The following is a 17,265-nucleotide window of genomic DNA, read 5'->3' as shown; positions in this document are numbered from 1 at the left end:
GAGAAAAATGTGCATTCCCTCTGTTTTAAAACAGTTGGTCATATCTGATATAAAGTTTTCCAAGGGAAAGCATTACCCAACTCCCAGCCTGACATAGAGGGGGAAGTATGGGATTGGTGTGGGCGAAGGATTACCCAGGTGCCAAGGCAAGAGACTGAAGGCACAACTGTAGCTATACTGCTATACAGTTATAATACAAATTAGATATACAGATGATCATGGACAATTATCAATCATTACTATAAACATTATTAATCATTAGCTTTTAATAGTACTCTTTGTTGCATTACTAATATAACCTAGGAATAACCGGTGGGTATAGGGTGAGATACTGAAGGGACATTGTGAGAAGTGACCAAGAAGGCAAGAGGTGAGCCCTCTGTCACACCCGCCTAAGGGCCGCTTGAGGACTCCTTGGTCAAGCGGTAATGCCAGTGTCTGGGAAGGCACCCATTACTTAGCAGACCACGAAAGGGAGTCTCCTTTCCTTGGCGGAGTCAGGAAACACTCTGCTCCACCAGCTTCTTGTGGGAGGCCGGATATTATCCAGGTCTGCCCGCAGTCATCTGGAGGCCTAAACCCCTCCCTGTGGTGCTGTGCTTCAATGGTCACACTCCTTGTCCACTTTCATGTTCCTCCCATACTCCTGGTTCCTCTTTGAAGTTCGTAATAGATAGCCGTAGAAGAAAGAGCGAAAGTCTTAAAGTCTTTGATCTTTCTTATAAGTGAATAGAAGAAAACGCTGACGTATGCTGCCTTCCCTCTCTGGCTGTGGCTACCTGAAAGGGAAGGGCCCACTGTCCCATGATCACGTGACTTGCCTGACCTTATCAATCACTTGGACGATTCACCTCCTTACCCTGCCCCTCTTGTCTTGTATGCAATAAATATCAGTGCCCCCAGCCATTCGGGGCCACTACCGGTCTCCGCGTCTTGGTGGTAGTGGTCCCCCGGGTCCAGTTGTTTTCTCTTTATCTCTTTGTCTTGTGTCTTTATTTCTTACAATCTCTCATTTCCACACACGGGGAGAACACCCGCTAAGCTCCGTAGGGCTGGACCCTACAGACTGGGAGGCTGACAGATGTGGGGATCAACCCCATATCCGCCTCCTACTGGCTGTGAGATCTGGAGCATGATGCTTTGCCTCTCTGGGCCTCAGTTTCCTCATCTGTAGAATGGGGACAATAACTTCACAGTAGTTTTATTGTGAGAATTTTATTAATATCTGTAAATCTCTCACCACAAGAACAGACACAGGGTAGACGCTATTCATGCCACAAACATTTAGAAAGCATCTTCTCAGTACCAGCACTACACAAAGGCTGCTGAGGTCCTGGGAACAGTGACTTGGTTCCTTCTCTCCAGAAGCAAAAGGAAACACAGGGTGTGGTGAGAGACAACAAAGGCTGGGCAGCAGCTGGGAGCTCTTTCAGAGAGAGTGCTTAGGAGGTGACATTTAAGCTGAGTCCCAAAGAGTGAGAAGGGGCCAAGCATATAGAGAGCAGAGGGACGAGTATTCCAGGCAGAAGGAACAACATGTGCTAAGGCCCGAAGGCAGGAAGCTGCTGTTAGCATGTCTCAGAGACTCAAAGGCAGCCAGTGTGGCTGGAGAGAGCAGAGGCCAGGAGGCAGTGGCAGGGCCAGACCCCAGGGACTTTAAGAAGGCACCCGACAAACCAGTTCCACACTACTACAATCTCGTTCTCAGAGGCCACCACCCCTACCTTCACAGAGAGCACCCCATATGCCTTACTAGTCCATGAGCAACCAGAAATGGAAGGAAGGCGTCTCCTGTGTCTTTGATCCCAACTCACAGCCCAGGCAGTCTGGACCACAGTTAGGGTTCCTAAGCATTCGCTGAATAAAAAAATGAATAAAGTGATGACTGCGTTCATTGTTATTCCACTCAAATTAGGAAGGGCTGACTGCTGACATGGGGGAAGGGAGGTTTTGCCTTGGCAACTAGTCTTGCCTGGCAAGGCAGCCATCACCGTTGGAATGTCCAGTGCCTGCAGAGAAAGTTTCAGATGAGGCTTGTTCAGCTGGACGGCCAAAGGGCCAACTCTCCACCCCCAGCACTCTATTAGAGGACAGGGGGATGGGGCTCTCTCTCCCAGACATCTATAGTGGCTGCCCTGCACATGCTGATGTTGAAACAGCAGGACATGGTGTCTGAAAGCCCCTAGCCACACTCTAAGGGACATTAATTCGATTCCCCTGAGAAAGCAAGTCAGAGCACCCTACTGGGGTGTGCCTGCCTCTCACAAATGTTTCTGTCTAATGGATTTGTGCTCCAGGAAAGGTGAGGGAGGACACATCTGCTGAGGGCAAAGTGTTTGAGGACGGCAGAGGAAGGGCTTTGTCTGCAGAAAGGTTGTTGGCCATCACAGGTTAAGGTTTAATGTGCCTCAAATTGTGTCCTCCAGGGGATTTAGTGTCCACTTTCTGTGTCCTTGCAACATCTGGTCAGCCTGGCCAGATATGAAACCACAAGTTGACTCTTCTAGACCAAAGTACTCACTGCAGACAGGCCCATAAAAGGCCAGCCACTTGCCTCCAATGACAAGCCATGGGGGAAGGAGGGGACCCCACTTTCCAGGAAGAAGCCAACTGCCAAGCCCCTCGTTTAGCAAACATTTCCTGATTCTGGGGTTCTATGGCTTACAGAGCTGAATCAGAAGTGTACCTTTAAAGTTGGGAGCAAAAATCTAAGCCAAAAATATCATCAACAAATCCAAGGGAATTTGCTTTTCCAACCTAGGGACCCTCTTATTATCTATTTGCTCATAAACCTCCAGTTTTCAAACACTTATTTCTACCAATCAGACTACACTGACTTAGTCAAAGTTTGTTTCCCTGCCCTCTTTCTTCTGATCAGTGGGGGAATGCCAGGCAGCCCACACCAGGAGCTGAAAGAATTCCAGCAACAGGCAGAGAGAGACACTTGCCATCTTAGATCGCACAGCTCTAAGACAGGACATGCGCGTCCCCCTCTGAGCTGCTACGCATACCGGCTTATCATTTCCTGGGTTCTAGGGTTAGGGGCTATCCAGTGAGATGAACCACCAGCCTCTTGGGCAAGAGAAACACACCGCAACCGCCTCGGAGTAGGCAGCATGCCTGCGTACTGCAGCTTCCGGTAACAGAATCCTGCTTGCTCTGCTTGTCTGGGAGAGTGACACTATTCATTTCATTTTGCATTTAGTTCTCAGCAAACCTGAGGACACTGAGGCTGAAAAGTCAAATAATGTGCACAACTAGAAAGTTACGAGGTGGGATTCGAGCCCACAGGCACTCTCACGGAACGGATCTTAAGAGAAAAATGACCCAAGCCTCCATCCCGCCCCTCATTCCACTCCATTCCACTCCATTCCACTGCACTCCACTCCACTCCCTCCCCGCGCCCGGAAGCCGAAGCCCCACTGCTCACGTCGCCTCTGGTGGAGAAGACGCCGTAGGGCAGGTTGTGGATGGGGAAGTCGGAATCCTCGGCCACCGGGATGAAGGACATGCTGGCGAGCACCCGGCACGGCTGCGGGCCTAAGGTGGCGTGCGGAAACTGGGACTGAACTCTGCCGCAGTGGTCAGGCCCGGCCCCGTCCCCCCGGCCCACCCTCACGGCCTGTCTGGGTGGCACAGCAGGGACCCCGGAGGCTCCTGCCTGATTTTGATCTCACCGTAAACAACCCACCCCCGAACCCTGAACCCTGCCCCTTCCCTACCCTGACCTCCTCGAGTTCCAGGTCCTCCACAGTCTCGCCTTCTCTTCCAGAGCCCCGCCCCTCCCCTGGCCCCGCCCCTGCGAGCCTCAGGTCCTTCACAGTCTCTCCTCCCTCCCCGATCCCCGCCCCTCCCCTTGTCCCGCCCCCGCGAGCCCTAGGTCCTCCAGTCCCACCTTCCCTCCGAGAGTCCCACCTTCCCTCCGAGAGCCCCGCCCTTCCCCTGGCCTCGCCCTGCGAGCCCCAGGTCATCCAGTCTCTCCCTCACTCCCCGAGCCCCGCCCCTCCCCTGGCCCCGCCCCCGTCCTGATCCCCTCCCCATCCGCGAGTCCACATCGGGGAGATCTGGTTCCAGCCTCCGCTCGGGGCAGCTGGTCCTATCGAGAGCAAACCCTAGCTTAGCAGTTAAGGCTCTGCCCTGCATGACTCCAGCCTCGCTCGCCCCAGCTGCTGCCCTGCTCTTCAGCTCAACAGAACTCTTGTCCGCTTCCGGGAAACAGTCACTTTCTCCCCAGGAGCCGCTTCCTGAGCTTCAGAAGAATACCCAGTCGCGTCCTTTCTCCCTGCATACCACGCTGCTCCGTCCAGCTATGACACTTCCACTTGTGTTTCAGAGAACGGAACAGTTACGCCTGTTTGGAAGGCTTCAATTAATGAGAATTAATATTCTATAAAATATAACTCACCTGTTTCACATGCCGGTAGTAAAATGACGTTGACAAATTGCTCAACCTTGGACAAGTTACTTAAACTTTCTATACCTCAGCTTCCTTCTCTGTATAATGTTGATGATAATAGTTCCTACTTCCCAAAATTAATATGAGAATGGAATGAATTAATATTTGTGAAGCACCTAGAATAATGCCTGGCATACAGAGATTATGTGTGTGTGGAAAGAGAGAAAAGGGAGGAAAGAAGAGGAAAGGAAGGGAGGGGGATAAAGGAAAGGAAAGAAAAAAGAAATAGGAAAGGAGAGAGAGGGAGAAAGAAAAGGAGGTGGCCGGGCGCGGTGGCTCAAGCCTGTAATCCCAGCACTTTGGGAGGCCGAGACGGGCGGATCACGAGGTCAGGAGATCGAGAGACGATCCCGGCTAACACGGTGAAACCCCGTCTCTACTAAAAAATACAAAAAAATAGCCGGGCGAGGTGGCGGGCGCCTGTAGTCCCAGCTACTCGGGAGGCTGAGGCAGGAGAATGGCGTAAACCCGGGAGGCGGAGCTTGCAGTGAGCTGAGATCCGGCCACTGCACTCCAGCCTGGGTGACAGAGCAAGACTCCGTCTCAAAAAAAAAAAAAAATTAAAAAAAAAAAAAAGAAAAGAAGGAAGGCAGGAAAGAAGGGAAAGGCAGACTATCTTAGGGTGGGTTCAAGGTGTTAATCTAATCACTCATGTGCAGTCAGCTGCAGTTTTTTGAGACCACGCCACAGCCAGGACACTTGGAACACACCGGAGAGTGTGCTGTTGTGTTATTGTTGGTGTGAATGATTCAGGTACACTTTTAAACAGCCAGGAGGCCGGCTGAAATCTAGAAAAGTAGACGATAGTCTGGGCAAGGGTTCCCTGAAGATTCTTGAGGAATGTGACACGGTGACTGCTGAGTTAGGGAGGCTGCTCTGCATTTCAGCTTAGGGAGAAGAGGCTGGAAGATGGCAGGATAATGTGAGCTAAGTGGGCCTGAAACCAGAAGGCTTGAGAGGAGCAAGTACGGCAAGCAGGGCCCGCTGTTGAGCCCCCCTTCCTAGCCCCTGAGATCACTCTGGTGCCTGTCCACCAGGCATGACCAGTGATCATCACCTAGTAAGGAGCACAGTCTGGGCACAGCCTCTTGGCTCTCATCTCCCGCCCTGAGTGGCTCTGCCAAGGACTGGCTTCAGTTCTTTTAAGTCAGCCCTGGAGAAGGAATGAAGGTGGTCTGACTTGTTCCGGTAGGTTCCTGAAAGAGGAAAAGAAGAGGGGAGTATCCCAACTTGGTGGCCTTATAAAGAGGCATTCCAGGCAGCACTTGATACTTGCCTAATTTAAGCTACTCCTCAGCTGCAAGGCAATGAATTATTTTCACGTTCTGTAGTTGCCCTGCCCCTTCCCATTAAAACCACGAGCTTTCTTATTCCATGTACAACTCTGTCAATACCTAGCAAAACACCTGGCACAGAATAGGTGCTCCATAATATATAAGTCATTAATATAAAACTTGACCAAAAGGAAATGAAGGAATAGCCAATAAGCCCATACTCTATGCCAGGCCATGGGGATACACCAGCAGCTCACATCTTTAATTCCTTTTTTATGGAGCATGTGTTGTGTGGGGGATGCTAGGCCATGAGCTTCTGCTGAATACACACAAGTTAACAAAAGCCTAAATGATAAGACCCTTGGAGAGAGAAAACCAAAGTCTTTTAGGGAAAGGAGGTGGGGCAGATGTATCTGTGGAAAAGGATGTGGGGATGAGATGGCTGAGGAGGGAGTAAGATTTCATAGTTTTAAAATAGACTTCACCAACCCACTAATTATACATAGTGTCTGAAAACGCCAAAGCTGTTCTCTATTTGGAAAACAGCATTTGAAATAACTTGCAAGTAAGTATACTATTTTTTTTCTTTCTCATTTTTTGGAAGAGAATGTGTTGGCCATGTACATCACAACACTTATTAAGAAAGAATTTTAAAAGAAAGATATTGCCCATAATCCCACCAATGTAGTCTTCATATTTTCATGGTTTTTTTCATTCCATTTGTATGCACATGGCTTTTCCATCCTTATAAACTTTACATAGATGCAATTTTTCAGTCTTTCTCTATCTTATTCTCTTGAATATTTTTCCTTGAGGCCCAATAGGCTTCATTATGATCATTGTCATTGGCTAAGGAAGCCTCCGGGGTTCAAGCGATTCTCCTGCCTCAGCCTCCCGAGTAGCTGGGATTACAGGCATGCACCACCACGTCTGTTTAATTTTGTATTTTTAGTAGAGACAGGGTTTCTCCATGTTGGACAGGCTGGTTTCGAACTCCTAACCTCAGGTGATCTGTCTGCCTCGGCCTCCCAAAGTGCTAGAATTACAGGCGTGAGCCACTGCACCTGGCCATATCTTTTCATTTATTTCTGTTTACTTCAATTTCTTTCATTGATGTTTTCTAGTTACCAGTGTACAGGTCCTTCACCTCCTTGGTTAAATTTATTCCCAAGTGTTTTGTTTGGTTAGGGGTTTTTTGGTAGCTATTGTAAGTGAGATTGTTTTCTTAATTTCCAAAAATCCCTTCTGCTGCTTCTATTCATTCCCTGGACCACTGGCAGCCACTTATCTCTTTACTGTCTCTGTAGTCTTGACTTGTCCAGAATGTCATATAATTGGAATCATATAGTATGTAGCTTTTTAGATTGGGTTCTTTCACTTAGCAATATGCATTAAGTTTCTTCTATGTCTTTTCCTGCCCTGAAAGTTCCTTTCTATTATTGTTGAATGCTGTTTCACTGTATAAATGTTCCATAGTTAGTTTGTTCACCTATTGAAGGATATCTTGGTTGCTTCCAATTTTTGGCAATTAAGAATAAAGCTGCTAAAATGTCAGTGTGGATGCTTTTGTTTTTTAACCAAGTGTACTTTATTAAATCATTTAAAAAAAATTTTTTTTTTATGTTGCCCATAAAAAAATTTTTTTTTTTATGTTGCCTCACTATGTTGCCCAGACCAAACTCAAACTCCTGGCCTCAAGTGACTCTCTTGCCTCAGCCTCCTGAGTAGCTGAGGCTGCAGGCCTTTTTTTTTTTTTTAATTGCTCTCAGTGTATCTTCTTTGATGAGATATCTGTTCAGATATTTTGCCCATTTTTAGGTTGGATTGTTTTCATACAATTAAGCTTTAAGAGTTTTTTGTATATGTTAAATGAAAGCCCTTTATATGTTTTGCTAATTTTTTCCAAGTCTGTGGCTTATCTTTTAATTTTTTTAACAGCAGCTTCTGCAGAGCAGTTTTTAACTTTAACAGAGTTCAAGTCATCAATTATTTTCCTTTCACAAGTTATGCTTTTAGTGTTTTACTTAAAAAATCGAAACCAAACCCAAGGTTGCCTTGAATTTCTTATATTCTAAGTTTTACGTTTTTGTGTTTTACATTTAGGTCTATGATAAATTTTGAGTTAACTTTTGTGAAAGGTTCAAGGTATCTAGATCCATTTTTTTTTTTGCATGGAAATGTACAGCTGATCACTACTGCTTGAAAAAGTATTCCTATGAAAAAGACTTTCTCCATGAATTGTCTTCTCTCCTTTGTCAAAGATCAGTTAACTATGATTGTGTTGGTTTATTTCTGGGCTCTCTGATATATTCTGCAAATAGTAGTCTTCATTATGGGAGCTTTATAGTAGGTGTTTAAGTTGGGTGGCATCAGCCTTTTACTTTGTTCTTCAATATTGCATTGGCCATTTTGAGCCTTTGCCCCTCCACATAAACTTTAGAATTACTTTGTTGCTATCCACAAAATAATGTGCTAGGATTTTGACTGAAATCACATTGAACTTACGGACTAACGTGGGAAGAACTGACAATATTGAGTCTTCCTAGCACTGAAATGAAATAGCTATTTATTGAAATTATCTTTGATTTCCTTGATTAGTTTTGTCATCTTCTTCACATAGATCTTGTCATATTTTATTAGATTTATACCTAAGCATTCCCTCTTACTGGTGCTAATGTGAATGGTGTTTTTTGTTTGTTTGTTTGCTTGTTGTTTGTTTTGCGAGACGGAGTCTCATTCTGTTGCCAGGCTGGTGTGCAGTGGCGCAATCTCGGCTCACTGCAACCTCCACCTCCTGGATTCAAGTGATTCTCCTGCCACAGCCTCCCAAGTAGCTGGGATTACAGGCGCGTGCCACCACGCCCAGCTGATTTTTTGTATTTTTAGTAGAGACAGGGTTTCACCATCTTGGCCAGGATGGTCTTGATCTTTTGATCTCGTGATCCGCCCACCTCAGCCTCCCAAAGTACTGGGATTACAGGCGTGAGTCAGTGCACCTGGCATGAATGGTGTTTTTAATTTTAAATTCAAATTTTTCATTGCTGGTATATAGCAAAGCAATTGGCTTTTGTATTATATATTAACGTTTTTTTGTATTAAACTTTTATCCTACAATCTTACTATAATTGCTTATAAGTTTCAAGAGTCTTTATATAGATACTTTGATTTCATTCCAGATGTTAACATCTTTCATTGGTTACATTCTGTCTCCCATCTCCACATTCTGACTTTCCATTCTACTGGCCTTCTGAATTAATCTTGATGCTTATGTGTTAATAAAAAGCAGGAAAAATGGCCAGGAAGCCAGTCTCTGAAAAGACACCACAACAAAGTATCCTTTCCTAAATTCCCAATAATATCTGTTTAGATGTTGCAGAGAACAGGCCCCCCATATCTGGCCATAAACAAAATCTCTGCAGCACTGTGACATGCTTGTGATGGCTATGATGCCCACGCTGGAGGTTGCTGGTTTACCAGCAAGGAACACCTGGCCCACCCAGAGCAGAAAACTGCTCAAGACATTCCTAAACCACAAACAACAGCATGAGCGATCTGTGCCTTAAGGACATGTTCCCGCTGCAGATAACAAGCCAGAGCCTGTCCCTTCGTTTCCCATAAGGAATGCTTTTAGCTAATCTATAATCTATAGATATAATGCTTATCACCGGCTTGCTGTCAATAAATATGTGGGTCAAACTCTGCTCGGGGCTCTCAGCTCTGAAGGCTGTCACCCCCCGATCCCACTCTACACTCTATTTCTGTGTCTTTGTCTTCATTCCTCTAGCACTGCTGGGTTAGGGTCTCCATGACCGAGCTGGTCTCGGCAAGTGGTGCCCATACGTGGGGCTCAAACCCGGGTTGAAGGGTCGCCGGAGTGACAGTTGGAGAACATGGAACTACACTGAAGGACACCCGAGTACTCTTAAGCAATCCCCGTGGTGAGTCAGAAGAGGGGCTCGGAAGCATCAGGGTAACAATGGGACAAGGGTCGACCAGGCATGAGGCTTATTTGAGTCTCCTTCAGCAGCTCCTCAGAAAAGGAGGTATGAAGGTTAGCACTAACCAACTTATGCAGAGTTTTAGTGCTTTAGAGGAAACTCCATTTCCTGGAGTTTGTTTCAACTGTGGGAAGCATGGTCATACTAAAAAAGAATGTAGAAAAAATCAGCGAGTCAGGCCACCAGATGGGGGAAACAAGAAAACTACTGAGCCTGAAATATGTCCAAAATGTAAAAAAGGAAAACGTTGGGCTAATCAATGTCACTCTAAGTTTGATAAAGATGAGAACCCAATTTCAGGAAACACCATGAGGGGCCCGTCCCGGGCTCCATTCCAAACCGGGGCATTTCTGGCTCAGGCCACTCCCTCACCCCTGTACAATGCCTGTCCCCCACCACAGGCGGTAGTGCCGCAGTAGATTTATGCTGCACAAAAGCTGTGAGCTTTCCGTCTGGAGAACCCCCACAAAAAGTGCCAACAGGAGTCTGTGGACCCTTTCCAGTGAGGATGGTAGGATTACTTATAGGTAGGTCTAGTTTAAATTTAAAAGGAGTGCAAGTACATACAGGAGTCATTGATTCAGATTACAATGTAGGATTACTTCTACGTAGGTCTAGTTTAAATTTAAAAGGAGTGCAAGTGCATACAGGAGTCATCGATTCAGATTACAATGGGGAAATTCAAATTGCCCTATCTACTTCTGTTCCCTGGAAAGCAGAGCCAGAAGAGCATACAGCACAGCTCCTGATTGTGCCATATGTGGAAATCGGGAAAAGTGAAACTAAATGAACAGGATTTGGCAGTACAAATAAACAAGGCAAAGCAGCATATTGGGTGAATCAAATTACTGATAAACGTCCTACCTGTGAAATAACTATTCAGGGGAAAAAATGTAAAGGTTTGGTAGATACAGGAGCGGACATTTCAATCATTTCTCTACAGCACTGGCCATCTGCATGGCCAATTCAACCTGCTCAATCTAACATAGTTGGAGTTGGTAAAGTCCCTGAGGTATATCAAAGCAGTTATATTTTGCATTGTTAATGGCCCGATGGACAACCTGGGACTATTCAACCAATTGTAACTTCTGTACCTATAAATTTATGGGGAAGAGATTACAACAATGGGGAGCACAAGCTCTAATTCCTGAGCAATTATACAGCCCTCAAAGTCAAAATATGATGCATGAAATGGGGTACGTCCCTGGTATGGGACTAGGAAAAAACATGAAAGGTTTGAAGGAACTGCTTCAAGTGGAAAGACAAAGTTCCCACCAAGGGTTAGGATACCATTTTTGATGGTGGTTAAGCCTCCAGAACCTATACCTTTAAAATGGTTAACAGATAAGCCAATTTGGATAGAACAATGGCCACTGAGTAAAGAGAAACTGGAGGCTTTAGAGGACTTAGTTACTGAACAATTAGAAAAGGGACACATAGCTCCAACATTTTCCCCTTGGAATTCTCCAGTTTTTGTAATTAAGAAAAAATCAGGTAAATGGAGAATGTTAACTGACTTAAGGGCCATTAATTCAGTTATGCCACCTATGGGGACATTACACCCAGGACTGTCTTCTCCTGCTATGATTCCAAAAAACTGGCCTTTAATAGTCACAAATTTAAAAGACTGCTTCTTTCCTATCCCCTTAGCTGAGCAAGACTGTGGACAGTTTGCATTTACAATTCCTGTGGTAAACAACCTGCAGCCTGCTAAGTGTTTTCACTGGAAAGTGTTGCCACAAGGCACGTTAAACAGTCCAACAATTTGCCAGACTTATATAGGGCAAGCAATTGAACCTACTCATAAAAATTTTCACAGTGTTACATTATTCATTATATAGATGATATTCTTTGTGCTGCCCCGCTCGAGAAATATTACTCCAATGTTACGATCACTTGCAAAATTCGATTTCTCATGCCAGTTTAATTATAGCTCCTGACGAAATTCAGACTACTACTCCTTACTCCTACTTAGGGACCTTAGTAAATGACACTACAATAGTGCCACAGAAAGTAACTACACGTAGGGATCAATTAAAAACATTAAATGACTTTCAAAAATTACTAGGGGACATTGATTGGATGTGACCTGCTCTAGGTATTCCTACCTATGCCATGAGTAATCTATTTTCTATCCTTAGAGGAGATGCTAGTCTCACTAGCCCTCAGCAATTAACAAAGGAAGCTAAGGCAGAGTTACAGCTGATTGAGAAGCAAGTACATAAAGCTCAAATAAATAGAATAGATCCAGAGAAGACTCCAGATTTGCTAATTTTTCCAACTCAGCATTCACCTACTGGTGTTATTGTCAAACAGCAGGACTTGGTAGAATGGCTTTTTCTTCCACATACTAATTCACGGACTTTGACTCCTTATTTGGATCAAATCGCTACTATGATAGGAAATGGGAGAACTCAGATTGTTAAATTACAAGGATACGATCCTGGAAAAATTATTGTCCCTCTTACAAAGGCACAAATACAACAGGCCTTTATAAATAGTCTTACTTGGCAAACCCATTTAGCTGATTTCGTGAGTGTTCTTGATAATCACTTTCCGAAAACAAAATTATTTCAATTTTTGAAATTAACTAATTGAATTCTCCCTAAAATAAGTACATTTAAACCAACTGAAGGTGCTGAAAATGTTTTTACAGATGGGTCTAGTAATGGTAAAGCCTCTTCTGCTGGATAGAAAGGTAAAGTTTTTCAGACACCCTATACTTCTGCTCAAAAAGCAGAGCTTGTAGTTGTAATTTAGGTATTGACTGCTTTTGATATGCCTACTAATGTGATTTCTGATTCTTCATATGTAGTTCATTCTACACAGTTAGTTGAAAATGCTCAGCTACGATTCTACACAGATGAGCAACTGATGACTTTATTTCCCCAACTGCAAACACCAGTTACGAGTAGAATGCACCCTTTTTACATCACTCACATTAGGGCTTATACACCTCTTGCAGGACCTTTGACTGCAGGGAATCAAATGGCTGATTGCCTAGTTGCTACTGCAATATCTAATGCTAGACACTTTTTCACAATTTAACCCATGTTAATGCCTCTGGTCTCACACACAGATACAGCATTACCTGAAAAGAAACTAAAGCTATTATCCAGCGATGCTCAACTTGCCAAATGGTGCATTCCTCATCTTTTACAAGAGGACTTAATCCTCGAGGATTGGAACCTAATTCTCTTTGGCAAATGGATGTCACACATGTTCCCTCGTTTGGGAGGCTAGCTTAGGAACATGTATGTGTGGACACCTTTTCTCACTTTCGGCTACATGCCAATCAGGAGAGTCTTCTGCCTGTGTTAAACATCACCTTTTGCAGTGTTTTGCGGTGACAGGCATTCAGGCTTCTATTAAAACAGATAATGCCCCAGGCTATACTAGCCAAGCTCTAGCTACATTTCTCTCTATATGGAATATTAAACACATTACTGGTATCCCATATAATTCTCAAGGACAAGTCATAGTGGAAAGAATGGATCTCTCCCTAAAACGACAACTGCAAAAGCAGAGAGCGGGAAACAGGGCCTAAGGGACTCTACATATGCAATTGAACTAGCATTATTGACTTAAAATTTTTTGAGCCTGCCTAAAGACCAGATGCTATCAGCAGCTGGTTTCAGACCAAAGACAGAAGCAGAACAACTGGTTTGGTGGAGAGATCCGATAAAAAAAAGTTTGGAAATAGGTAAAATAGTAACTTGGGGTAGAGGTTATGCTTGTGTTTCTCCAGGACTGAATCAATAGCCAATTTGGGTGCCATCAAGACATCTAAAGCCTTACTGTGAGCCAGATACCCAGGAAGAGGTTTTGGGAAGATCCCAAAGACCCACCGGTGGCAGCGTTGTCCAAGTTGATGCTGAAGAGGACCCCGACTGTCACAAGCAACACCCGTCGAACACAGTCACCTACCTGGGGACAGATCAAGAAGCTGTTGCAGATGGCAGAAGAAAACCTGAGGAAAGTGGGACAACCAGTCACAATGAGTAATTTAATGACAACTATGATAGTGGTGATCACCATTGCCGTGAGTATTCCTTCAGCAAGGGCTGACACAGAGAACAATTATACTTACTGGGCATATTTACCTTTTCCACTTCTACAGACTGTAACTTGGCTGGACCCCCCCACTGGAGGTATACACTAATGATAGCTCTTGGATGCTCGGTCCTACAGATGATAGAGGCCCATCTCACCCACATGAGGAAGGAACTGTTATATTTCTTTAGGATTTGAACATCTGCCTATCTGTTTGGGAAAGGCCACTAGTTGCCTACCCCCTCGCTATCAATCTCGGCTGGCAATGATGTCTGGATGTATCACTCTGTGGCACAGTTACACATGCTTTCTGGTCTCCGTATTTACCGTAATGAATCTGCTCCTATAATTGAGGCATACCACCCTCAAAAACCTATTTGTAAACAGAATTGGACCTGGCCAGAAAAAATGAACATATTTGTTTGGGAAGATTGCATTGCAGAACAGGCAGAGGTGCTGCACAACGATTCCTATGGAATCATTATTGATTGGTCCCCTATGGGGATGCTTAGTATGAATTGCAACTCTCAGTCTGTGTGCCATGGCCACACTATGTTCAACTGGTCTGAACAAAACAGATGGTAGAAATGATAAGAAGTATGGCAAGAGTTCTTATTATCTGGAAACATGGCGGTATAGTGGTACCTCAACCTCACATGATATGGCCTGCTGTAGGAGCTAAACATAAGAATTTGTGGAAACTATTAATGGCTCATAATAAGATCAAAATTTGGGAAGGAAAATATACTATGCCATCACAATATAATTCTAATTACATTTTAGAACTTGTTGAAAACAATACAATTTGGATATAAAGTTGTGTTCACCCTCCTTTTCTGTTGGTAATGGGCGATCTAAAGTTTGACATCCCTAATTATCATGTAACTTGCCAGGAATGTAGATTGTTCTCTTGTGTGAACTCTTCCTTGTTTAATACTAATCATTCTATCCTAGTAGTGAGAGCTGGAGAAGGAGTATGGTTACTGGTGAAGCTTTCCCATCCTTGGGAAGCCTCTCCCTCTGTACGTATTATTACTGAAATTCTTCAGAAAATTCTGAGATGCTCTGGGCGTTTCATTGCTACTTTAATCTTGATAATTATGGGACTGATCGCTGTCACAGCTACTGCGGCAGCAGCTGGAGTTGCGCTACATTCATCAGTGTAGACAGCAGATTTTGTAAATAAATGGCAAAAGAATTCTAGTCTGCTGTGGAACTCTCAAACTAAAATAGACCAAAAGATAGTTAATCAAATCAAAGATCTCCAACAAACTGCAATGTGGCTAGGAGACTGAGCAGCTAGTTTGGAATATAGAACATAGCTAAAATGCGACTGGAAGGAATACTTCTGACTTTTGTATCACTCCTCACCCTTATAATGAATCAGAACATGAATGGGAAAGGATAAAACAGCGTCTAGAAGGACACTCTACAAACTTGTCTTTAGATGTTGCAAAATTTAAGAGAACAAATATTTAAAGCATCCCAGGCACACCTGACCTTAACGCCAGGAACTAGAGTGCTTGAAGGAGCTGCAGATGGATTGGCAGCCATAAATCCTTCAAATAGATAAAAACCCTCGGAGGCTCTGTGATTTCTATGATGGCTGTGCTCTTAATCTGTTGTCTTTGTGTAGTCTGCAGATGCGGATCCCTACTCCTGCGAGAAGCAGCTCACTGTGATAAAGCTGCCTTTGCTTTTATTGCCCTGCAAAAACAAGAAGGGGGACATGCTGGGAACAGGCCCCACAAATCTGGCCATAAACAGGCCATAAACAAAATCTCTGCAGCACTGTGACATGCTTGTGATGCCTATGACTCCCATGCTGGAGGTTGTTGGTTTACTGGAATGAGGGCAAGGAACACCTGGCCCACCCAGGGCAGAAAACTGCTCAAAGCCTTCCTAAACCACAAACAATAGCATGAGTGATCTGTGCCTGAGTGATCTTAGAACAGCTAAGGACATGTTCCTGCTGCAGATAACAAGCCAGAGTCTGTCCCTTTGTTTCCCATAAGAAGTGCTTTTAGCTAATCTATAATCTTTTTTTTTTTTTTTTTTTTTTTGAGACAGAGTCTTGCTCTGTCGCCCAAGCTGGAGTACAGTGGCCGGATCTCAGCTCACTGCAAGCTCCGCCTCCCGGGTTCCAGCCATTCTCCTGCCTCAGCCTCCCCAGTAGCTGGGACTACAGGCGCCCGCCACCTCGCCCGGCTAGTTTTTTTGTATTTTTTAGTAGAGACGGGGTTTCACCGTGTTAGCCAGGATGGTCTCGATCTCCTGACCTCGTGATCCGCCCGTCTCGGCCTCCCAAAGTGCTGGGATTACAGGCTTGAGCCACCGCGCCCGGCCAGCTAATCTGTAATCTATAGAAATAATGCTTATCACTGGCTTGCTGTCAATAAATATGTGGGTCAAACTGTTTGTGTCCCTCAGCTCTGAAGGCTGTCAGCCCCTTGATCCCACACTGCACTCTATTTCTGTGTCTTTTGTCTTCATTCCTCTAGCGCTGCTGGGTTAGGGTCTCCATGACCGAGCTGGTCTTGGCATCATGTTCTGGAAACTATGAGAAAGGGAAGTATAGCCATAGTCAGTTTAGTAAAAACTGTTTTCACATTAGAAAAAACCACGGCTTTGAATTGTGGTTGAAGTAAAGGAATGATTTCAAGACTGCACTGTGCAGTGTAAGTTAGCATTGTAGGATAACTAGGAGAGAGGACACTTTGCACCAGACTTGAGCACAAACATCCGAGACAAATTAGTATGGAAGACTGAAGTACGAGAAAACTCTTGATTAACAGTGTATTTAGGTGTAGTGAAACTGGAAGACTGTGAATGTTTGTTTTTTGTGTGTGACAATTTAAAAAAGAAATACAAATTGAATGCTGAGGCTGGTTCAACACCTTTCCTTGCATAACCTTCAAGTTCTAAAATGTGATCATCAAAACAGCTTTATAATTAACTTTCTTCTTTTGATACTTTGGACTTCAGGTACAGAATATTGGATTAATCATAATCCTTGGTTCCAGACACTCTCAGCATTGGTTCATACATGGCCTCTTTTAGTTTTCTAATATAAGCATCCTGACTCTAATAACACCAAAAAAGCTGGAGCTTTGACCATATAGTACCACTTACTAGCGCATCCCTTGCCACCTCTCATCTAAGGGCATTTTTCTGAATTTTTTCATCATCACCATCCTGCTTTTTACATAAAATCTATCTACTGGCCGGACACGGCAGCTCACACCTGTAATCCCAGCACTTTGAGAGGCCGAGGCAGGCAGATCACCTGAGGTCGGGAGTTCGAGACCAGCCTGACCAATGTGGTGAAACCCCATCTCTACTAAAAATACAAAATTAGCCGGGCGTGGTGGCAGGTGCCTGTAGTCCCAGCTACTCAGGAGGCTGAGGCAGGAGAATCACTTGAACCTAGGAGGTGGAGGTTGCGGTGAGCCAAGATTGTGCCATTGCACTCCAGCCTGGGCAA

General features: G+C 44.5%; 1 protein-coding gene across 9 annotated transcripts in view; it reads right to left on the bottom strand.

Annotated features, from left to right (window-relative positions):
* The window catches only part of FAH (fumarylacetoacetate hydrolase), a 36,186-nt gene extending 32,200 nt beyond the window's left edge, over window positions 1–3,986 (bottom strand). For 2 of the 9 annotated variants that reach the window (XM_005560247.5, XM_073996509.1), the window contains exons 1-2: window positions 3,723–3,789; window positions 3,431–3,540 (exon numbers count right to left, since the gene is read on the bottom strand). In XM_005560247.5, coding sequence (XP_005560304.3) covers window positions 3,431–3,511 — 81 coding nt within the window. In that variant the 5' untranslated portion in view covers window positions 3,512–3,540; window positions 3,723–3,789. Of the gene's footprint in view, window positions 1–3,430; window positions 3,541–3,722 lie in introns of all 9 variants that reach the window. The other 7 variants (XM_005560246.4, XM_073996508.1, XM_005560248.4 and 4 more) reach the window with 4 other exon arrangements.
* Between the last annotated feature and the right edge of the window lie 13,279 nt (window positions 3,987–17,265).

The sequence above is a fragment of the Macaca fascicularis genome, chromosome 7 (genome assembly GCF_037993035.2).
Source record: "Macaca fascicularis isolate 582-1 chromosome 7, T2T-MFA8v1.1".
Taxonomy (NCBI): domain Eukaryota; kingdom Metazoa; phylum Chordata; class Mammalia; order Primates; family Cercopithecidae; genus Macaca; species Macaca fascicularis.
This window is presented reverse-complemented; position numbering and strand designations above follow the sequence as displayed.